The sequence below is a fragment of the Vigna unguiculata genome, chromosome 9 (genome assembly GCF_004118075.2).
Source record: "Vigna unguiculata cultivar IT97K-499-35 chromosome 9, ASM411807v1, whole genome shotgun sequence".
Lineage (NCBI taxonomy): Eukaryota > Viridiplantae > Streptophyta > Magnoliopsida > Fabales > Fabaceae > Vigna > Vigna unguiculata.
The window spans coordinates 34,073,830-34,098,229 of NC_040287.1; the positions used below are offsets into that span (position 1 = coordinate 34,073,830).

At 31.2% G+C, this 24,400-nt stretch overlaps 3 protein-coding genes across 11 annotated transcripts; all 3 read right to left on the minus strand.

Annotated features, from left to right (window-relative positions):
• Positions 1-3,693: 3,693 nt before the first annotated feature.
• On the minus strand, positions 3,694-9,829 carry LOC114163800 (vacuolar protein sorting-associated protein 9A-like). Its single transcript, XM_028048126.1, has 5 exons — positions 9,619-9,829; positions 9,383-9,530; positions 7,587-7,757; positions 5,464-5,643; positions 3,694-4,771 (listed from the first exon to the last, which is right to left on the minus strand). The coding sequence occupies exons 1-5, from the start codon at positions 9,708-9,710 to the stop codon at positions 3,941-3,943; spliced, it is 1,422 nt and encodes a 473-aa protein (XP_027903927.1). The 5' UTR covers positions 9,711-9,829; the 3' UTR covers positions 3,694-3,940.
• Positions 9,830-11,268: 1,439 nt separating this feature from the next.
• On the minus strand, positions 11,269-15,431 carry LOC114164487 (beta-1,3-galactosyltransferase 7-like). Its single transcript, XM_028049181.1, has 11 exons — positions 15,174-15,431; positions 14,913-15,009; positions 14,767-14,819; positions 14,443-14,651; positions 14,229-14,292; positions 12,951-13,023; positions 12,734-12,854; positions 12,529-12,616; positions 12,316-12,441; positions 12,002-12,111; positions 11,269-11,830 (listed from the first exon to the last, which is right to left on the minus strand). The coding sequence occupies exons 1-11, from the start codon at positions 15,263-15,265 to the stop codon at positions 11,682-11,684; spliced, it is 1,182 nt and encodes a 393-aa protein (XP_027904982.1). The 5' UTR covers positions 15,266-15,431; the 3' UTR covers positions 11,269-11,681.
• Positions 15,432-20,251: 4,820 nt separating this feature from the next.
• LOC114195893 (LRR receptor kinase SERK2-like) lies at positions 20,252-23,027 on the minus strand. Of its 9 annotated transcripts, none has more exons than XR_003606596.1 (5): positions 22,669-23,026; positions 21,955-22,001; positions 21,805-21,872; positions 21,527-21,645; positions 20,252-20,640 (listed from the first exon to the last, which is right to left on the minus strand). XR_003606596.1 is itself a non-coding variant. In XM_028086322.1 (4 exons), exons 1-3 carry the CDS (start codon positions 22,891-22,893, stop codon positions 21,529-21,531), a joined length of 588 nt encoding a protein of 195 aa, XP_027942123.1. In that variant the 5' UTR covers positions 22,894-23,027; the 3' UTR covers positions 20,252-20,640; positions 21,527-21,528. The 9 variants fall into 9 exon arrangements, 2 of the variants coding, with proteins under 2 accessions (XP_027942123.1, XP_027942122.1); XR_003606595.1 differs by having other exon boundaries at positions 20,252-20,643; XR_003606592.1 differs by having other exon boundaries at positions 20,252-20,643; positions 21,805-21,883.
• Positions 23,028-24,400: the final 1,373 nt, after the last annotated feature.

Here is a 24,400-nt window from a genome sequence, read left to right on the forward strand (position 1 = left end):
ACTTTCAATTATTAACAAATAAAAATTACCTCATAAATCAATATATCATAAAGATATTTAAGAATAAATATGTACCTATCATTTTAAAAATATTCATATCAAGTATATCATATTAAGTTTATTTGACTTGCATCTCCATTTTCATAGGTTAAGGTAAGTTTAAGACAATAAATATCACAAATTGAGATCTACTTTATACACTCAATAAAGTTAAATATAGATATCTATGTTTATTACATACATATAAAAAAAACTTCACATACCATCATAAGTTTATATTTTATGTGTATTTCAATCGTATTCATTTTAATCATCTTAATTGATACAATATCACAACAAATTATAACATCACATCCTTATATTGAATAAATGAGCTATCCAATACACAAATCAATATTAGTGACAATATGAGATGACTCATCATATTTCACTACTGAATAAAAGAGGACGAAATAACTTAGGAATTAAAATAGAATGAACTATTTTGTCATATGATTATGCAGATCTATTTGTCCTGTCTTATACTGATTCGTGCGAGTTGTAAGTTATGCAAGACAGACTTAAAAAGACCAACAACTTAAAATACACATCCTGCATTCTTTTTAACATGTGATACACTAAACACATTATCATTCTTATAAACTAAGTCAACACATTGTCATAAATGTACAACTTAAATAATTAAATTTAACATATCATACATCAATCTAATTGAATATATTATTTTAAATCTACATATATCCACATCATTCATTAATAACATATTTAAACATTTATCTTTTACTTATATAAACAATAACATAAAATTTTCAACTTTGAACTATGTCAATTTTACAATAAAAGTCATGAGCGTTACAGTTTTTGTTTTGAGTAAAATTCATAAAAAAGAAATTGTCAAAATTTATAACTTAAAAAGAGAATTTAAAACAAATAAAAATTATCAAATAAAAATATTAAAAAATTTTACCTCTTTTTCATTTGTGAAAATATTTCTCTTAAGAATTAATGATGATAAAACTCTAATCTTAAGCAAGAATATTATACAATAACTCAAAATGAGAAGCGTACTTGGAGGCGTCAAAATGCGTACTATCAATCATCTTGCAACTTATGCATAAATGATCTTGTATTTATGAAAATATAAATTTATATATTTATTATGAAATAAAGAAATATCAAATTTTTATACATGTAAGAATATAGTGTCCGTTGACACAGAATCAACAAGTGCAGATCGAAAAGAAAGACGCAAAATATAAATACAGACAGAAATGATATTCTAGTATTCACAAATTTATCCATTTATTTTTGTCAAACACGCAAAATGGAACAAATGAAGTTAAAATAATAAAAATAAAATAAAATAAAAGGGAACCACGTGGACAGAAATTTGATTGGGAACGTTGTTTGCGGCCGACATGCCATCAGTGTTTGCATGTGTGAGGCACGTGACCACACTCTTTTCATATCTCGTGCGGTTAAGATTGGCTTTTAGGCTCTATTATAATATAAATTATAAAATATAATATAACTAAACTTTTTATTCTAAATAAAGTAAATAAACTTTCAGGTTTTTACACTAACACCAATTTTTTATTTTGTATTACATAAACATCTTAAGTATTTTTTTTTCTTAATTAAAAGGTCCAATTTCTTTTTATCCATAGGTCCGTTTTTAAAGTAAAATAATATATATTTTTTAATTGTGACTTTATATTCGACGTAAAGATCAAACTATATATATATTAATTAAAGAATTCAATTATCAAACACTTGTGTTATCTAAAAATATGTATTTTAAATTATCACGTCTAGATTCAGTGATCTTATGGGAGGTTCATTCCCATCCCAAAATCTTGTGTTATTGATTAAGGAGAAGAAATCACGAAAACTGTCCTGATTATTAATTTTAAAATATCTTAAGCCTCCGAATAATATAAAATTCGACAAGGTGTTTTTAAACAGCTTTTTTAGGAGAATGTTTTTAGGTTTTGTATTCTATTCATTTGTATTTTAATCTATTGTATTAATACATTTAATTCTACCTTGAATTCTAATATTTAAAAAAAATTATGATAACTACAGTACAATATTTCTTATAAATCTAAATATATTTTAGATGTTTAAAAACACATGTTTACAAATTTTAATGACATAAAAAGTATTTATTCTGTGCAATTGGTATAGTAAAACACTTATCATTACTGATATATTTTGAGGTGAGTGAGATGTATTATTTTATATATAAATTAGGGAGAACAAACCTAACGGGGAGCTTAGAATTGTGTGAGAAATTCAATTTGGAGGCAAGCAATGTTGAACAGAGTCTGGCAATTGCTTTGTTTCACACATTTTGATATCAATGTTAGTTTGGTCATGTGATCCTGTCACTTTCCTGCCTTACAATATTTTGTTTTGTATTATCATGGCTGAATAACTTCCAAGAGAAGCAAGAGAAATTGCTTTTCCAATCAACTTTCTCTGTTATCAATCAAAAATCATAACTACCATGCTTTTGGAATGTGGAGAGATTGAAGGTGCTAAGAGACCAAAAACTTGGTAGATTGTGTCCCAAAATAAATGGAAACAAAACTAAAAAGAAAAGAAAGGGAACATTGTCACTGTCCAATGGAAACAGCTCGAAAAAATAATTAACAATTATTCATAGTACAATGGTAAAGTGGAACAACCATGTAACACCTGGTAGTGAAAGTGAACCTACTTAACAAATAATCATAGGTCTTACCAAAGATTGTCTTTAAAAAAGAGGACATACATGTCTTTGAACTGCTATCTCTGCACACTACTAATGCACCTGACAGTAGATTATTATTCAAACTCTCCATATGTTTTAAATTAAGTTAGAATAAGCATGGGTGCAGAAGGTTATGTGCCCCGAGTCCCTGACCCTGTTTCTAGACAAATCAGAAGGTTAATTGAACCCGATTCAGTAGAAATAGGACTATTTATTGGAGAATTTCTCTCACCCAACTATTAGATAATAAGGGGACATGTAGTTTCAAAGATGGGCTAGGTTATGTAATTGGTGCATTATTAAGGGAATAAAGTCATTATAAGAATATAAGAGGAAGAGACAAAGCAAAGGTGCTATCCAGCGTCGTCAAATGGAACGTAATCTATTTTGTTGATATGGTGGGCATGGTTTCACCTATCTCCTAATTTCCAATCAAGCACCCTTCAGTTAAAACATGGAAAAGAAACCAGAACTGCACATGCATTATGTATGTCCTTTCCCTCATATACATTATTTTATTTTCTTTCTTTTTATTTTCCATGTGAAATCTACATGGATGGGAGATGATTGGGTTAGATCTAGTCGGTGGTACAAGAACGTGCTTATAAGGAGGCTGATCTGGATTTTATACCCATGAGGCTCAATTTCCATGATTCCTGATCTTCATGTATTTTGAAGTAACACTCAAGGAAATGAAACATATACCGATACATACCACCATTCATGTTGAGCTTTCTTCACATCCAACGGTACAACAAATTTGCAATATGAGGGGAGGAGTATAGATAACCGACCTCTGATTATCAGCTCCTGATTCATGATGAGTGTCCACCGCAGCTTCAACTCTCCGTACCTGCTGATGCAACTGGCATATTATGTCACGAATGTTAGGTCTTAGTTTTCTTTTGAATAAAATCAAATTTCAGAGTACATGGGTGTTAAAACAAAACCACACTCAAATCTTCGCATTCTTTTTGCATCGCAAAAGGAAACGTAAAATTTCTATTTGTTGCAATCCTAAAATCTACTTTAGAACAATGTTACAGAGGGCATTTTGGTCATGGTATGGCCGTCCCTGACACAAGGAAAGAGAGCAGCCACCACCCAAAGGACAATACCATGTAAATTTACAGAAAAAAAAGGTGAAAAAATGGGGTATGTGGTGGGGGTAGAAAACGGTTGAAGCTATTTCTGATTACTTAGCGGGGCATCACCATCAGGAGCAGCTGGCTCATCCTGTGGCAAATCAGACTCAACTTTTTGCTCCTCGATAGGTGAAACTTTATCCAAAGTTTCCTCTGTTTTATCAATAGATTCTTCTGATTTATTATTCTCATCTAGAGGTCCACCGTCTGAAGAATCTATTGTTGTTTCAGCACGGTCTTCAGAATTATTTTGGGCGGCTGGCGGCTGAGGTGTAGGAGATACGCCTAACCCTTTAGAAAGAGAGACATACTTGAAAACAAGTTGTTTGTAATTATTTAGCAGGTCTTCAACATCACTTACTGTTAGATCCCCTACACTAGCAAACAAATATGGAAACTCCCCGAAAACTTCATTCAACTTGTCCTCCTTTAGAATCATATTTGCCCCTTTATTCTCCAAATCCGAGAGGGATGGAACTTTTGTGATCAGTAATTCATCTGCAAAAGCAACTTTCTTGCCTTCTGATTTTGTAACAGATGACGGAGTTCGTACTGCAGGGTCCTTATTATCATTCAAAGCTTTATTTTTGTGCCTAGTGGGTTCTGCTACTGGATGCTGCCCATTATTTGGATAAGGTGAACCAGGATCTTGTGTATCAACTGAAATGCCTGAAAGCATAGCACGAGCAAATTCCATGTTACTCTCAAACTCAGCTTCATCCATTGAAATGGCTTTTGCATCAATGTTTGAGATGAAGGACTCAGCAGAGAGCATGTTGGTAAAATAATATGCTGCTTCTCCAACCAATCGAGATTGATGCCTAAACCTTTGTATGTACAGTAGATTTGAGTGCAGTTGTGGAGGGTTTGCCTGCATAGTATCATTTAGAAGATATTGTCAAACTGTAAAATCAAGAATACTTAGACTGGCACTTAACAATACAGTTTATGAGAATATATAGTTGCTCTTATAGTTAACATTCTTTTTTTCTAATTTTTGGTTAGCCGTGTACAAAATATAAATTTTAACCTTCTTAGGACACATAACATAACACTGTATATAAGTCTACCAAAAGTCTGAATTATCTGGCTTCATCAATTCAGTTTTAAGCAAACGCTCGAATCAAATAATTTTGACAGCAAGCATTTCAGAAGAAAAGGTCATATAGCTCAGCACCATTAGCAGCTCAATGAGTTTTTTAAAGCGAGAATTAATGGAACTTTCAGGCAATACGGTAAGGCCCTGATGACTGGATCAGTGCATGCAAGATGACATTTCAACAACCACGTCAAATATTTCTTTTGAAATAAGCTATAAGAGACTTTACATAACATCAATAAATTACAAGCTTTATTTGTGCAAGTGAACTTCACAAGTGAAAAAAAAACAAGCAAGAATGTGCATTATAGAACAAAGGAAATACCAAAATATAGAGGCATACATCCACATGTCACACTCATAATTTTATAGATAGTGAAAGTAACAACAGCATTTTATCAAGCAAAATTTTTTGTACTTGAGAACTATGCATGTACCAATTTGTGAAGAAACATTGAGATTACCTTTAGGGTTACATAAATAAGCACAGGAAGAAATTCATCAGCTCCCGGAGGATTCTCTTTGGAAGCAAGCGAAGCATTAAGCAGCAAGTTGCTAATAACCCTGCAACAATTCAGAATACACACAAGTTTGTCCCTTGGTGCTTTGTACATGTTGATCTTCTGTAATTCTTTCTGTGCGAGCTGCCACCATAAGAATGATACAACATATAATAACATTTATAGAAAACAGAAGTATATAAACAAAACCATGAACATGTCAAAATTGTAAACTTTAGTAGCTAAAACATAGTAAAAACACGTGTACACAGCGTCAAACGATTTTAGACAGCTGCTGCCAGTAACTAGAAAATTCCGTATTTACAACTATAGGAGTCAATGGTGGCGTTATGGCAGAGCAGAGTGGCGCTAGACTGATAGTATTCCAATAGCGAACAGTTCTCAATAGTGACCATTGTGGTCGCAATAATGGCCAAATTACCAGTTTTTTGCGTGCTATAGCAGCACTACCATGCTATAGCGTTCAAAAACCCATTAGAACACTGTTGATTGGGTTTATGGAAAAATATTCCACAAAATTGTTTCCTGTTTTGAACTCTGCTCCTTCACACTTTCAAGACTTCTTTCTTTCATTTTATGTTCCTTGCTGTTCCTCTAGACTTCTCAGTTCACCTTTTGCTAAATCTTATCAAATTTGTAATGTTCTTTTCGGTCAGTTTCGTCACCAGCTTTCTGTTTTTGACTTTGTTAGTTGTTCATATGTTCTTATTGCTCCTAGATTGATGGTGATTGCATGCGTAAACTGTGACTTATTTTTATTACTAAATTCTTTAATTTTGTGTACCTTTTTAGTGTGGTGTAATATAGGATATTGAGTTTGTGTTGTAACCTTTAAAATCATGATCACCCAATTTCCAGTCAGAGTTTTAAATCCTGGATAGCAGCTGGCCCAAATAACATCATTGTGGGATAGTCGTTATTCTGACATTTTTTTCATTACTTTTATAATGTATACATACATATAACTACACAAAAAAGATCAAATTTTATTAAATACGTGATACAAAACATACAAATATTAACAAAAGTCATGCAAGTTTCCAATGGGTCTATAGCGCACACAATATAAAACCCTATTCTTGCTATAGCATTTTCAGAGTTGTCCGCTACACATCACTATCTGAGATTGATACAATGTTTACATACTGACTGACTACCATCTAGTAAAAGCCCAAGGACACATCAGACAGAAAACTTATTTTGAAGAAAATTTGGAGAATCATGAACCAATGAATCTAAATCCATTGAAATCCAATGTGAGACAAGCCCAAAAACTAATCAATCTAAAGCATTGGGAAATGATGACAAATAAAAATAACATTAATAAATAAGTAAAATGTGGAGAAAGAATACACCAACTGTTAAATAATATGCTAAAACTAAATCTATAACAAGAAAGAGGATTCCTCTTTTTGTGTCCACATTTCATAATACATGTTTTACCCTTAGTTATTTTAAAATTTAATTATTTTATAAATAATTTACTTTTAATCATTTTTCTACAAATCTCTTTTGTCTTAAATCATTATTTAAATTTTCTTTTTATATATCTTTTTTTTTTAATTTTATATTTAACAACTATTTTAAAAATTATATATTTGTTATTCATCTTAACTTAAATTTTTTGAAAATTAAAAAATGCGAATACACAGGCGCGACAGCGCCTATGTGTTCGCTAGTTATAAGAATAAGGATACTTGTGATATCAACTTGGATCACATTGTTTGTGGCGCTTATGTCCCAAGTCAAAAAACAGGTAGTTGTTGTGGGGGGTTCAAGCATAGAAATTAATCAACAAGCTCAATTAAATTATGATTGAGCTATACCAAAAATGTTACAGACAATAGCATTAAAAACCAAACGACAAATGCAAGAGATATGAGAAGAATTATGTAGCATTTGAGACTGATGTTGTAGCAATAATAGTAGATGACAGAAGAATACATTAAACATAAAATACACTTAGTGTCCCTTTTTAAGTGATAAATGTTATTAACAAGAGGAAAATGAACTTAGATGCATAATTGCATGTGAGCCAGGTCAGATTACTTTTGAATGGGACTCACCAACCACGATGATTCATTCTGAAATGGTGGCTCGATATCCAAATTTTCAGGTCGAACAAATTGCTGAATCAAAGCCATCTTCTCAGAAAGTTGGTCATCAAGTTTTACATCATCTGGAACTGAAGCAAATACACGAGCAAACAACTTTGTCATGACATACTTCTCAAGCCCCTGTATATGATCAAAATTCAGAGGTAAAGCAATCAGTCACTGTAGAAGCACTATATACTAAAAGAATTTAACAAGAAGAATATAGAACAATGTTTTCTATGGAAAACAAAGTACACAGATGCAGGAGCTAACACTCAACTCCTTACTGGAATGAATTTGTGTAGTATTCCAGGAAAAAAACATCATCTATTGAAACTTATTTAACCTGTTTATAACCACCAGGGAATATTAAACCAAAAAGAATGAGCTTTCGTAACACTTTCATAAAAGAAATGGCAGATAAAGTGGAATTGAACTTGCTTGCTTCTTATCAAAAAATACTTGTGTTGACTAGAATTTACACATTGTGCATCATCAAAACCCTCTGTTAAGGTTAGGTGTGGCGGCAGTCCAAGTTTTATTTACCTAATATTGAAGCTGAAGGATAACAACCTTCTATACATTGCGTAACAAATTTTTGAAAAAAATTCTGTCTCGCTCACTGCACACTTGTTTAAGTGAAATTCATGCGAATGGAAATTAAAGTATTTTTTTATTCCTTTCTGATTTTCTCTAAACATTGGACCTCACACCTAAAATGAAGTATCACAGTGAGTTAGATGTCCTGGGCAAACCAAGCTTGCAAGACAATACGCACTCACAAGTGATTAAATAATAGAATAAATGAACTAGTATTTCTTGCCTAGGTTCTGAAGGTGCATTTGAACATACTTTGAAACAAAAAATAAAAATAGAAAACAAAAATTCATAATAAAGCTTTTCTTCATAGCCTTTTTTCAAAAACCACCTTTTTTTGACTTCTGACAGAAGCACTGGAAGAATTATTTTATGCTTTTGTTGTTTTCCACTAATTGCAAACCCTAGGACACCGGTAAAGTTTCACCTTGGTGACCGGTTGGTCATGAGCAAATCCAGTCACGACCATTTTGCATATGTAAGAGAAAGACTGTGCAATTATCCCCTCCAATACTTTCACGAAGCAAGGGGCCTCTGGGACTGGGGTGCGTCAGTCGTTTAGTGTATTCCTCTAATTATTATAAACTTAATAAACAAGTTTTCTAGAAAAGAAGTTTTTTTCTTTAAACAGACACAAACAAGAAGGCCATAAGATGAGGATTCAGATTGATTCATTCCCACTAGATTTCTGGTGATCATGACCATCTCACTCAAATTTCACGTTTTTAAGAGCTAAAATAATCATCTCAGATAATTAGACACGATCCCAGAACAGCAATTCATTAATTAGTAAGCGGTATACTGCTATTTGCAGACTCTCTAGTCTTCCTTACCATTTATGCCTTATTATGTTCAGTATCTTCATTTCAAATTTATATTTTTTATGTATAAAACTTTGGATCTTCATTGGTGTCTTACAGAATTCACCATTATTGAGGAAAAAACCCGTAAATAGGACATGAAAGGATGAATGAGTTGTAGCAGTGATCGCAAAAAAACCCAATTCAATCAACCCGAGATCCAGCGCGGAAAATAAAACATTAAATGTATTCAATGTGAGGTGACAGTAGATCAAGTTAGTTGATTAGTTACTGTAAAATTGAAATGTATCTTCATTTATAGCGAACAACAAGTAGAAAAAGCATGTTACGAGTTAAGCAGAAACTGACTTCACCGGCACTTTCGAGCTCCTCTTCAGTGCAACCAGCCCAAAGTGGATGAGCCCTGAAATCCGCTTCCATTTTCGCAAGGAACGCTTGAACCAAGGCACTGTCCCTCTCGGGGTCAGGAGCATTGTTCGAAAACGAAACGATAAAACTGCGAAAATCTCACATCGTTAGTTAGGGTTCCCATTCCAAACCTAAATCGTAATCGCAATGTAAAAAGAATGAGAGCTCAGAGAAACCTTTTGATTGCTTTGACGAATTCAGCGGCGGAGGGCTGCCGCATGCGCTCGAGGAAGTCCTGTAAGCCCAAGAATACATCGGCGTTTTCCATTCTCCGCCGCCTCGTTGACACCGCCCAAGACGGAGAACGCGATCAAACACAATTACCATCTCATTTCACACAAAATCTAGACATTTTATTACATGCTTTCCCCTCTCATAATTATAATTATAATAATATATAAATAAACTCGTTTAATAATAATCATTAAACTAAATGATAATTGCAACAAATAAGTTTAGAAATCAACTTAGATTTAGTGCTATACAGACATTGGAGTGAAATTAAAATTCTAAGATTAGAGATCTGCATCTATAAACTCGTTACAATTGTTTCTTTTTTTAAAAATTCATTGTTTGCAAAAGATTGTAGTAGTCACATATTTAATATTAAACTGGCAATACTAATTGTTATGTGTTTTACTTGTTTGACATTAAGCTAGTAATAAATTAATCAAATTAATTTATTGATCGTGATACTTCTCCAATGATAATTTATATATATATATATATATATATATATATATATATAATAAAAATAAGAAATGAAACAAAGTAAATTATAAAAATGACGATTGTTGATCTTTACTATGCCAAAATAAACTCATGGCATAGTAAGAGTTGTGAAATTAGGAACAAGGAAAAAAAAAACTTCAACCAGAGACGGCAAAATGAAATATTCCTAAAATGTGTGAAGAAGTGAAAATAATGATAGTCTTTGGTATGGAAAAAGTATGACTTAAATACTTTTTTTCTCATATTTTCGTAATGTTTATTGCGAATGGTCCTCATTTTGACAGAATATTTAAAATAGTCCTTATTTTTACCGAATGTTTAAAATGATCTTCATTTTCACAATTCGATTTAAACGGCGTCACAAAAGAGGACTAAATAAAATTCGAATTGTGAAAACGAAGACCATTTTAAATATTCGGTAAAAATAATGACCATTTTAAACATTGTGTCAAAATAAGGACCATTCACAACAAACACTACGAAAATGAGGACGAAAAAAGTATTTAAGCCAAAAAGTATATATTTAATTAGGATTGTCTTAGCATCAACTTAGAAGTATTTACAACTAATTTAATCAATATCACATAAAATTTGTATCGTCTTGAAACGTCAATTTAGAAGTTAAAATGATAAGTTTTTTTTTTTATTATTATTATTTAAAACAATGTAAAACACATTAAAAATTGACAACATAAACCCTTTTTATACATCTGAACATCTTTCACTGTTATTAACCAGTAGCCTCTAGTTAAAACAACATGGTAATTTTAATTAGTATTATAATGATTACAAATATCACTAATTATATTATTACTACCATTACTACTTATGATAATGATAGGAGCCATTACAATATAATTAGTCAGTAGTAACAACAAGAGTAACAAATTTGATAATAGGTTTGGTAACATAGTGATAATAGGATTAGTTGAGGAGGTCACAGTTGTAATCGCAAGGCAAATTTGACCCACTATACTGATATAGTTGAATTTATTTGTACTTTGTCAATGTCCGTTTCCTATGACTTTTCATAATCAGGGATGTTTGAAATAATTTCTAAAAAAAACGTAAATATTTTAAAGTTTAACCTTTGATTGCATCGAAATAGTGATCAAATTTAACGCATTATCAGAACTATCAATACATTGTTTTTCATTACAAAGGGCACAACAACCGATCTCGTCCTATTATGGACAAAAACATTGTATAAAAGGAACAAACTAAAACTATAAAATAGAATTGACCATGAATGGTTGTCATACCTCGCCCCCACATCGGTTCCCACTAAAAATTAACACCGGAAGGCCATCATATGCATATCCATGCAATTGCCAGCTTCAGCTTTTTCCACAAAAAATTATGAACCAGCCTTGTTTACCAGATGCTCCGTGTTCTATCTACCTATTTGCAGAAAATAATCATTCTCAAAACTGAAAAATGCCTTTGTTCCAGCTGCAGTTAAATAATTAGTCTCTCTCCAAACCACAAAAAAAGCCATCTTCCTTATCTAAAATAAAGCACTCCAAATAGCTCCATCCCCTTCACCACACTTTGAGTGGACATATTTAATCTTCTCCACTGACTTGCAGATTCCACTGCAGCTCCAATCGAATGAGGCAACACATATGTTACCTGCTTGTGCCTTCCACTCACAGTCTACACAAACATCAAACATAAATTAGGATCATCGTCAAAAGGAAAAAACAACAGTGAAGTTCAAGTTCAGATTAGTGTTTGTCAGTCAACAAAACCAGTACTAAGTGCCAGAACATTACTGCAGTAGAGACCAGAGATGTTTTTCTGGTTACATATATTCATGTTAAATACCTGGAGGAGTTCCACAGCACATACTACGGTCATCAATATGCTCAACTTCAAGACCAATGAACCATGCACCAAGCGAGACATCTTCATTAGCATACTTATGCAAAATAGGCCTGCAGTCATATTTAGAATCCACATAAAATTTCTTGTGCAGATAACATTCCATGGCAATTCTTACAGCTCCAAAGAGAACAAAACTACAACCTAACATCATGCAAAATACGTAAAAAATGCTGAACAATCATTTGCACGAAGACTTATTCCTAGAGATCAGAAAATAACCAATTAAGTGATGCAGGAAAAAATCATATACGTACTGGTTGATGGAAATGTAAGTGGCAAGATCTTTAGAGATTGCATATATCTGCCCAGTTGCATGTCGAAAGTATTTGTTCCCCTCTTCTCCAAACTTCCAAAACTCAGGTTCGTGGTATTTGACATCCCTAAGATACGAAACAACAGTCAAACATAAATACAAAACCTAGATGAGGGACACAGAAGAAGGGTAGCCAGCAGAAAAATGGACTTACTTTCGAGAAAGGACAGGCCCTGATTTCATACATCCTATGTAGACCCTCGGTTTTGATCGGTAACGAGCAAGGGTTGTTGCAAGGACACCTAAACAGCATCACATATTAGAATTTGTTTGTGAGTGAAATGGGGCAGAGGAAGGTGGTAAAGAAAATAAAATGGCCAGAAAAAACAAGAAATCAAGAATCCTGAGATAGCATATACCTAAATTAACATGGACATCATCATCAACCTTGACATAGAAATCAGCATCCCATATTGCAACTGCGGTAGAAAAGAAAATCTTTGTTTTTGCAGATAGCTCGTGATACCCTTCAACATGTTCCTACAACAGAATGAAAAATCTAATATCAAACTTCTGCCAGATTATCCAATGTTTTCTCTTCTCACGCTCTTTAAAATTAACAATGATCTGCCTTACTAGGCGAAGAAAGTCTTTGTGCAGAGCTTCTTCTGAATCAATTGCTCGATCTAGAATGCTGTTGGAAGTTGCACTGAGACAACAATGGCAATATATCCCACGTTAGTGAAGTTAAGTAGCAACCCATATATAAATATTTCATCTTTCACTTAGGATAATGTACATATAAATTAAAAAGTTTCTTGGCAAGGTAACGATAACCATTCCTCCACAAAGAGTGCAGAGTAAAAGGGGAACAATTATCATTGCCTGTGCACAGGTAATAATAATCAAGCTTCCAAAACTCAGTTTTTAGACTAAAATGTGCTTCTTATAGGTAAAATATTATGAAGCAGATTTTAGTCTATAACTCTCTACATAATAGTTAAATATATTCATATTGACTCAATACGGAAATCAATACCAGTTTCATAAGTTTCCTTTTCAATCTCACATGTATGGGCAGAATACCAACTGTTACAATATATAAAATATATCCAATAATATTAATATTTTACCTTATAATATTTTAGAGCAACTTAGAATATGTCTTAGGAATAATTTTCCTATTTCCTAGGTTTTCATATTTCCTTATCATCTCATGATGTGTCTCCTATTTTAGCAAAGATTTTGATCAGTATAGAAATGGATTGGCGTGTTATCAACACAGACCACATCATAAGATAAAAGTTCATACAATCTCAATGTATTTAATCATAATTCTCTAAATTCAAAAGATAAACTCGAGGGAGATCAACTAAATTACTTGATAAAAATCATAGAGCAAGAAGCACACATGGTTAACCCCATACTCTGACTTGTGAAGGTCCTAACCAGTATTATAAAAACATGCTACCTAATAGTCTAGTATCTTAAGTGGTAAATTTGAATATGCTTATGCTTTAGGCACAATACAGGCCATTAAGGAAACGGAAAAGGAAAAATGATCGAAGAAAACAAGTCGATATGTTCAAAATGAGTATTGATGTTAAGAGATAGATTAAGCAATAATATGATTCAAACTTCAAAGGAAGGGACAACTAAAAATAGATATGCTGTAAGAGTCTTTGACTAATTAAGGGGCTGCAGAGAGGACAACTGATATTAGAAGCCACTTTTGTAGTCAATCATAGTTCTTTAAGGAAACTAGGTAAGCATTCAAAATGTTGACACATGACCATTTGAAAGGTGCCATTTTTTTATCTAATGTACCGTTATTTTCTAAAGGTGTCATTATAATTCTCCCCTACACCAAATATAGTCTTGATAATTTCACGCAGTTGACCAAACTGGAATTACCTGTGGCCAATCATGAACCTGATAACAATTCCCTTCTCCCGTTCCAACTGAAGAAGTTGTTCACCTGATCAAAACGTGAAACCAAACGCAACATTTTAGAAATGGATTAGGGCAATTACCCCCTTAAAAATAGGCGTTAAGAATATGGTTCAATTTTAGAAACTTTTGTGACCTTATAGTTGACTCCTAAAAACAGATTTTAATTTCTTTTTACCTTGAGGCATCCAAGTTTCTCTTACTGAATCACGCCTCTTCCTGCTACTGAAAGCCGTGTTTATGCCAATCACTATAAATGCCTTCTTCCTTGCAGAACCATCCTCGGAAGTGGTGGCTGAAGTATTCGAATCAGAGATCCCATTTTCACGAGAACTCCTAGCTGCTGCTAGCTCCATCTGAAGCATGGAAACTTGTTTGTCTAAAGCTCTGGCATGCCCCCCAAGAAATTGAAACAAACATCAATAATTAGAAAAAAAAAAAAAAAAAACTTGAACTTCAAACAAATCTGGAGAAATTGAAACAGAATCCAGGTGGCACTCACTGGATGGCTTCATGGGTCTTCTGTAACTCGCTCACTGCATCCTTGGGCTGCATCTGATGGGAAAAAAGCACAGAGATTTCAAAACCCAAAGCAAAACAAAACGGAACACTTTGCTTTGAAAAACTTCATAGGAAAGAGAAACATGCCTTCTTGGTCGCGCAGTCCCCTGAGATCACTTGCAGCTGCTGGTCCTGCTGATGCTGCGCAATAAGCATCCCGTTTGATTCAGGTGGGTCCCACATCCTGCAGTCAAACAAATACCCAGGATCGGAACCTCTCATAAAACAAGCCCCACAAACCAAAGCTTACATCTTCACAGCTCAAAACAATTAAAGAGGCAGAATCTACAATAGAGGGAGACTTTAAGAGAGAAAGAGAGAGAGAGAGAGAGAGAGAGAGAGAGAGACCTGCTTGTGATGAGCATACCAAGTATGAAGGAAAAGACAGAGAAAATGGGAATCCATGATGCAGAGATTTTGGTAGGGGTGCGAGGCTTCATATTGTGTGGGAGAGGATTGAAAAATTTGGTGCGTGGGAGGAAAAGTTTGCTGGAAATGATGAATGTGAAGAGAGGAATTGGTCTAATGAGAAGAGATAGTGGTAGGAAGTTGCAACGCAGATACGTTTAGTTTACTTATGTGAAGAGAGAAAGAGAGGTTAATATACAGAAAAAGGTTACGAGATTTGGAATTTAACCTTGTTGTAAATGAAACAGTTACAGTACCCGTGATGCTCCAATGTGTCGTGTACAATGTACACCCTCTGCCATGGTGTCAAAGGTTTGGCAGGTAATGTTACAATGTGCGTGTCGCGTAAGGCGTCTCCTTTCTTGCAAGTCAAACCTAGAATTTAAAACTGTAGTCATCTTATATAAAAGCCATTAGGGGTATTATGCGGTTTTTAAGACTGTTTTTTCATTCTACATCAAGTAATCAAAATATGCCTATAGAATGTTTCTTTCTCCTTTAATGTTTTAACTCTATGATTTTATCTTAAATAAAGTAATTAACATATACATTGAAATAATTATAAAATAACTAAATAGAAGGGTTAGTAAATATAAATATTGCTAAGTATAGTTGGAAGTAAAACTTCCAACACAAAACATCATGTAATCATAACATCTAAGTTGATACATCGATCATTTTAATTAGGATTAAACTTGGATATACAAAATTATAATTTGAATTTGTTCAAAATTTTAATATATTTTTGTTTTTAAATTATAAAAATAAATGGATGTAATCCTCTTAAATTAATAATGTTATTTTTGTTTATTAGTGTTAAAAAATATTACAGATTAGTACTTAAGTTGAAATGTGTTAAATAGTATAAATAATTCATACATTAATCTAAAATGTCGTTTAAGATGTAAACAATAATAATTAAGTTATATGAATTATATTTATTTATTTTTAAATTTAAAGGCCAAATTATATCAAAATTTAATATGATTTTAACATTTATGACTACAAATATATTTAATTATTTAAATATATTGACTATTCACTTGTGTTAAAATAATATAACATAGTAGTTCAGATATAACATAATTTACAAAATAAACTAGTGGAAAAGAAACATGTGCGTGCACTTTTATTCGATTTGATAACTAAACATCATATGAAACTTTTTACCCATACAACAAATCTTATAAAACTAATACAGTGACATCAAACACATTATTTATCTCACAAATGTCATGAAAAACTCATATATATATATATATATATATATATATATATATAATCATTCAATTAAATTTTCATATTTGTAGTATTTAATTAGGTTATTTATGTCATAGAAATGTAAAATTGTTATTTGTTATTGGTAAGTGTGACATGGTTCAAATAAGATCTTGACCAATAATTTTAGGACGTAAAAATAATATATTCAAAATTTATAAATTTAAGTTATTTTACATATGAGTTCTATTTTAAATAATTTTTGCTTATTTGATCAATTCTATTCATCTAATATTCTCATATTTTGAGAAAATTTATTGTGTCATGTTCCAAATAATTAATATAAAATATTTCACCTTTCATTTTTCTTAATTAATCTTCAGTATTATGTTTCGAGATATGTAAAGAAATTGAGTCGGTTTGTTTTCATATTCATATTTCATCTGGAACTTCCTCTTTATTATTTTTAAAAAAATAAATCTATTCTTTTATTCAATACCAACATACATTTTTTTAAATTTAAAATTTAAAAATCATTGATCATCATCTAATTAAAAATTTAGAGAAATAATTACTAAAAGAACTCTGATAATCAAATCATAAATAAAAACTATTTATAAAAAAACACATGAAATATATTATTTTTTCTTTTATATTCATAAAAAAATAATATACAAACATTCATGAAATAAGAAAAATATTAATTATTAAATTAATATTTTACTATTAAGTGAAAAAAATGAGAAATATATTTTTTTCATGAATATAATAAAACATATAAAATAAATATAAAAATAGTGAGTTTGCAAAAATAACTAAAGAAATTGAAAATAAAAAATGAGTAAAATATAAAAAAAAAACTCAAAAAACAAAAACAAATAAAATAAAAGATATATATTAATAAATATTTTATTCTATGTTATATTTAACTTTATATTTTATTACTTATTATAAAAACATAAAAGTATACTTAATTTGATTTTCATCATAGTATATATGATTTAAAAATTTTAACAAACTTTAAAAAGTTTTAATATGAAAAATCTAAAAGTTAAAAAAAAAAATGGGAGAACATGACCGTATATCATGCTTAAGATCCATCATTTACTAAAAGAACCTAATTAAATTATTTTTACAAATACAATATTTCAATTAAACTAAATAAAAATTAGAGACTTAATTGAGTAATTCAATTAAAAACCAAATAAGAATTATAGCCTAAAATAAAAGTTAATACTTTCAATTATTCCAAACCTTAATTATTACATCAAATTCAAGTTCTTACATCTTTTTATTATGTAGAAAATGGTAGTCTTCAAAAAATTTTAATAATTTACCATACTTTATTGTGTTTTGACCAAATTTGTAATGCTGAGGGACGAAGTGTACTTGTGTTGGGTTGCCTGTTTGAAGTTGTTAAATTAAAAGCAATTGGTACCCAGTGAAAATTTTCCTTCTTTATTTATGATGTAAGAATTACAAGTACAATAAATTTGTTCAGCATTTATTATTCTTTAATTCAGGGACGAAGTATTTTTTTTTTCTTTTCATTTATGATGAAAGTTTTTAAATAGTAGAATAATGGTTTTATATTTGTATCATTTGATTTTTTTTATAATTTTTAATTATATTATAATTTTTATGATGAAAGTGTATTACTTTAATCGGTTTTATAATTTCTAATTATATTATAAATTAGTAAGATTGAATCAATTTATTTCAATTAAATTACAAAAGAATATAAAAAATAAAAAAAATAAAATACTTTTAAGAATTTATCAATATATAATGAGTGGAGTCTTATTATAATCAAAAATTAATTGAAATAAATTAATTCATTTTTAACTTAATCCCTTTAATAAATAAACTCTTGATAATAGTTGAACTAAGTTATAGTATATGTCAATTTCATTAAATTTATATTTAAGCTAGAAGTGTAAATAATATGTATTATCTAAATTGTTATTACTTCAGTAAATTATAAGTTTAAATTGAACTGTCATACAAAAATAATTATTTTTAACGGGGGTTATATTTGGCATTTCTGGGGGTTTTAACCCCCACTAATGGTTTTACCAGGGGTTTAAAATTTCCCCAGAAGAGCAAGCGTGGCTAACGGATTACCGGGGATTTTTAGCAACCCCTGGAAGTAGCGCAACTTACTGGGGGTTTCAAAAACCTCCGCTAATACCCGGGGTTTCGAAAACCTCCGTTAATGCCTGAGGTTCCAAAAACCCCCATTAATGGCAGGGGTTCTGAAAACCCCCAATAATGCATGGGGTTCCGAAAACCCCCGGTAATGTTCGGGGTTCCAAAAACCCCCGTTAATGCCTGGGATTCCAAAAATAAAGAAGACATGATCTCATGTTTGAAGAAGAGGGAAATCTCATGGCAACGATTTTCTTTTCATGGTAATTAGCATGAGAGGTTAACGATTTTCTCTTCATCTCTGTTTATCATGATAACTAAGTACAATATCATTTACAGGGTGTAAAAGCATTTTCATTGTCAAAACCAATCGATATTCAAAGGAATTGGTTGCACAATTTTATTTAATTTCTTAAGTGCATAAATTTAGGAGACAGACTTTGTCAAAATTATGTTATAATTTGGAGTACAATGGATATTTAGAGCACATTTAAGAAGGAAAATGGGGGCATAGTTTGAGTGGAAGTGATTGAATTTTGCTTACATAGGTTTGGAGATATTGATTCCTCGGTTGTGGGTTGAGAACAAGTGCATTTAACTTTCTGAGTGCATCACACAACAACTATATTAGCTAGTTGACAACATGGTAAATACTGATCAAGGAAATAATTTCTTTTATATATATATATATATATATACACACATATATATATATATATATATATATATATATATATATATATATATATAACTTTTTAATAAAAAGCGTAAGTTGAAATACCTAGCTAATAGTCACTTACTAAAACAGGTCAAAGCATAGGTTGAAATTACCACATTAATTTTCATTTCTAGTCAATCTATATTATATAGGGAATTTCCAATATTGTCTTCGGTATTAATTCTCAAGAACCATAACTAGACTTTAATTCAGACAAGTAAGCAGGAAAAGGGGGAAAAGGTGCATTCAATGTCCATCTCCATCCATTGACTTCTTCTTTTTAAACCAACTATATTCTTCAACTTGAAATTTTGGTCAACTTCATCAATAATTCTCAAAACGCATTCCATAATTTTCCATTTGGACTGCCCATCTAAGTTACTGAAAGGATCACTGCATTCTTATGTCCTAGACTCACAGTTGACTCTTAACCTTGTGTTTGTTTCAAAATCACTTTCGGAACCATACAAGACTAAGGAGTACAACATATAGTTCTCCATGACTAAGGACATGTGGGGTGTTCCCCAATGTTCCCACTGTTGAATAAAATATCTCCAATTCTTTTTCTCAATTTAAAATTACATTGAAAATGTAGGGTCTGAACCAAAATCTGTGATCAACATTGATCCTCAAATATTTTTCTCTTCACAACAGAGGGGCCCCAACAAAAAAAAAGTGTAACATTTCACATGAATTCCCACCCGTATCATCTTGCGAGCAAATCAGACATTTTAAGTTCAACACTTTTAACACTAAGTCATTAGAAGAAAAGAATATTCCAAGATTCCAATGGGTATCAGTTCAACATGGTAAATGAAAAACTAACTATAATTTAAAAAAAAAAAGTTATGTTGTTGTGTGTACAGAGAAACTTAAATGTCTTGGAACAGTAAAGTATGATCAAGATCATGCAAAAGCAAAGACTAGGACAGGATAAATTGAAAATGCAGAAGCAATTAAATGCATTATTTTGCAAAAAAGGTCAATAGATGGTTTGAGGCTCCTGCCAACCTACTGTGTAGAGAGGCATATATACAAGAAAAAGAAGTTGAAATTACCAGCTCCAAAGTTAATAAAATTTTTCAGATGACTTAGTCACAAAAAGGTTAGTCTGAAAGTTATGGCATTTGATGGCTTAGAACCCATCATTCTAATAACATGTTGTATTCCACTTCCGCTAAATGAATGTCCAAACCTTAGTAACAACTTCAGTATCCCTCCCAAAACGGAATATTCCAGTGGTAAAATCAACTCGTTTTTCTGATTTTGGTGTGATGAATGAAGAATCTTGATGCAAATGGTTTCATGATGTGGTCCCCATAGCTACTACAAAAGAGAAGGAAGTTATTATGTATATTCCTCATATTTTCTGGCAGGAACATCAAACACCGAAGATGGTGGTATGTATGTGTAACAAAGTATCCATTTTAATATTCCACCAATAATGCTTGCAACCCTCAAAGTCTCATTCACAAACTATAATGTGCACAAGATTAAATAATATTAATAATGAAGAACTTGATAGAACTTGTTGGTGCATTTTGTAAATGTGATTAGTTTTTTATGCAGCTGAAATAGAATTAAAATATTCTTACGCATTGAGAGAACTCCCCCTCTAAATGACTCTTTTTGGCTTTGATATGACCATGTTCTACCTGCCAAAACAACACAAAGAACTCCTCCACCAAACCTTCTAGTTTGGTTCTGCTTGTACTTCATAAAACTCACAGGATAACTAAAATACTTTGTTCCTATTACATGTTATATAATCAGTGCCTCTTGTATTTTCTTTTCTAAAATTTTATCAAAAACTACGTTTATAGGTTTCAGAGCGGTTGAAATTCCTTAATCTTAGTCACTCCAAGTACTTGAGAGAAACACCTGACTTTTCAGGACTATCAAGTCTTGAACAATTCATTCTAAAAGATTGCCAAAGTTTGTTTGTGATCATATGCATATCAGATAACAATGAAACAAAAACAAGAAGAAATTGGAATAAGAGAAACTTACTATTTTTTCAGTGACAACCCTAAACAATTTTATCACGCTAACAAGGAGTCCTAAGTTCTAATAATATGCAATAGACTAAATAGGAATTTATTCAATAATCAATTTCATAAGCAAAGTTTTTTTAGAACAAACTGCACTATGTATGGTCCCTTTATTACACTCGGACAAGTTAGCTAAATTTTAAAGGACCATTTATTACCTCTATGTTTGGTCCAAGAGATGCAATATTTGGATCAGTAGTTGCCAGTGCTTCTTCACAAAGTTTAATGGCTTTATGCAAGTCTTTAAGGTGGCCCCACTTGGTCTATCTAATAGTTCCTACATCATGCAGTTCAAATATTTTTAAAAGAATATACATCTAATTTTGAGTTTTGTCATTACATATAAAATTAGAGTGTGATTTCAAGTTACAATTTTGTTTATATAATTCTGCAGAATCGAAAATTAATGAGATATAAAGGTTGAAAGACTCCATACCATACTCATCAATTGGAGCATCATAACCATAATATTTGCAAACTGTGCAAGAGTCTCATTATTTGTGCCTGCAACCAAACTTGGGTGGATAGAGAATATGAGTTCAAACAAGAACACTCTAAAACTATACACATCACTTTTGTTACTCACCCTTCCAGATATATAGTAGTCAGGATCTATGTAAGCACGAGTTCCTACTGAAATAGTTGTAACATGAGTGACATGAGTAACATGAATCGGAAGAAACTGTAAGAATCCAAAATCAGCAACTTTAACAGTAAAATTTTCATGCAACAAAATGTTACTCCATTTCACATTACGGTGAGTGATACTTAAGTCATGAAGAAATCATAATGCAGTTGCAGTTTTAATGGCAATATTCAATTTAGTTTCACATCACGGTACATAATATCACACATTCAAGATAGAGATGAAATAATCATGTCAACTTAATCCATCACAACCAAAGGGGCCCTTTTCTTGATTGACTTAGTTAAAACACTACTATTACAATTTTAACTTAAGATTAACTGTTAAGGTAACGTGTAAACTTTATATTCAGATTCAGTTTTAAATAAGCACCAAATTTTATCTTATCTAAAGTAGAACTATCATCTAGATGAATAGTCTAAAAATGTTAAAGCATACTTTCAGAAAGAATCAAAATTGTTATTTCCTAAATACAAGCAAAATGTTCAATAAAAAAAATCACAAAGCTCAATCCAATCAAAAAATGCATCAATAAAAGCATAGACACCACGAAATGATAGGAACGAATTAGAATATTTGTACAATGCTATCGAATTTGAACTACCATGAATCAAATTCTCTAACCTCTATAGAAGGATAAAACGAAAAACATACCTTCGTCGTTGCTGGTAGCAGTGAGAGAGCGAGATTGAAGGCTTGACGTGTGTGAGCGTCCGGTGGCGGAAGACGACCCAAACAAGGGTACGCACACAATAGGGAACTTGTGGTGAGCCACAACAAGGAGGTGCTCGTGAAGTTTGTGCAGAGGAGGAATAGCCAGTTACGGAGGCGAATAGCGAACCTGGACAAGGCAAGGTCAACGGCGACGACAGAGCTCATGAATTAGTGGCTGAACCCTAATTGTTTCTACAGTCGATGGATGAAGCTCGCCAACGTCTATAAGTGATAGATGAAAAGTGAAAATGGAAGAATTGTGGAGGACAGAGGTGGACATTAAAATGAAGAGAAGAAAAAAAATATGAATAAGGGTAAAAAAATCAGAAAAAAAAAAGAAAGATGGAGGTTGACAGAATATGAAAAAAATCAAAATAGCATCTACTTATTTTAACTTTAACTGGGTTTGAGAAAAACCCACGACACTTACTTGGGGTTTAGAAAACCTCAAGCACCTAATCTATTTTCTTGAGGTTATTATAACCTCTGTTAAATAACCCCTAGTAAAATTAAAATTTTTGGTAGTGTGTGTATTATCATCTATCTTTCTTTCTGATTTATTTATTTTATTAGCCAATTTTGATGTTTTAATATTGCACAATACTTCTCTTCGTGATATAGACCTATAAGCATTACAATATACTACAAGTTGTAACTTTTTTTTTCTTATTTTGTTATATTTATTTGCGATGTTGCGGGAGAACGTTAGATAACGAAATTTAGTATTTTAAAATCCATTGATAGAAAAAAAATCATTTGAAATTTTACTATATTGACATTTTAACATGTTTTCTTTGTTTCTTAATTTAAAATATTAATATATATTATTTTAATATTAAAAATACATTTAAAATGAATGTATTTTTTGCTTGAAGATTATTAAAAAAAATGAAAAAACATAAACCGTTTCGAAATCTTTCAATATAATCAGATTTCTGTTTTTTTTCTCCAGCTTCTAATTATATTGGAAAGTTACAATAAATCTATAAAAGCAGAAAAAAAAAACTTGTAAACATGAGTATTGTTATATCTTTAACCCCAAATTTTTTCATAGCCAGATGTGATCAGAATAATTTATTAATATTGTTATTTCAATTGTTAACAGTTAGTATTTGTGAAATATGAAAATATAAGACCTATTATACATTAGTCTATCATAGAGATTGGGTTATTTATCCAAGCTGAAGGTTTAAAACTTATTATGTTTGTAATAAAATATAAATGTAAAATAAAAGTTATTGGTTTTATTTATGATTTCACTGAGTAAACAACAAAAAACTGGATTGTTTACTATACGGACAAAACTCAAAGTCTATTATAAAGTAAAAACACAAATGTAACTTCAACTCAAAACCAATTAAATATTAGTAACTAAATATAATATAGATATCAACACTAATCTCCGAATTAATTTCTAATCATTGTCTTGTTTAAATAAATTGATTTTAAGGATGTGTTTGTAGAATAGGTTGGGTAATATTTGGATAAACATATTACTTTACTTAGTAAAAACTATTAGTTGGAATAAGTTTCTGTATTTTTTGGGTTGAATTCAATTTGATGTTGAGAGGATTGTATTTGGTTGAATCCAGGTTAATATTAAAAAAAAATTATCAAAAATTATAATTTTCAAATATTGACAGTTAAATAAAAAGTAGTATAATATTTATAA

Coding starts and splice junctions, on each gene's coding strand:
- LOC114195893 (XM_028086322.1), bottom strand. CDS start 22,893: ATGAGCTCTGTCGTCGCCGTTGACCTTGCCTTGTCCAGGTTCGCTATT. Junction 22,051..22,668: donor TGCTACCAGCAACGACGAAG/GTATGTTTTTCG, acceptor GGATTCTTACAG/TTTCTTCCGATTCATGTTAC. Junction 21,646..21,804: donor TGCTCCAATTGATGAGTATG/GTATGGAGTCTT, acceptor TGCATGATGTAG/GAACTATTAGATAGACCAAG.
- LOC114164487 (XM_028049181.1), bottom strand. CDS start 15,265: ATGAAGCCTCGCACCCCTACCAAAATCTCTGCATCATGGATTCCCATT. Junction 12,855..12,950: donor ACAAAGACTTTCTTCGCCTA/GTAAGGCAGATC, acceptor ATTCTGTTGTAG/GAACATGTTGAAGGGTATCA. Junction 12,442..12,528: donor GGGCCTGTCCTTTCTCGAAA/GTAAGTCCATTT, acceptor TTCGTATCTTAG/GGATGTCAAATACCACGAAC.
- LOC114163800 (XM_028048126.1), bottom strand. CDS start 9,710: ATGGAAAACGCCGATGTATTCTTGGGCTTACAGGACTTCCTCGAGCGC. Junction 9,531..9,618: donor TTCGTCAAAGCAATCAAAAG/GTTTCTCTGAGC, acceptor AGATTTTCGCAG/TTTTATCGTTTCGTTTTCGA. Junction 4,772..5,463: donor TTATTTATGTAACCCTAAAG/GTAATCTCAATG, acceptor GATACTATGCAG/GCAAACCCTCCACAACTGCA.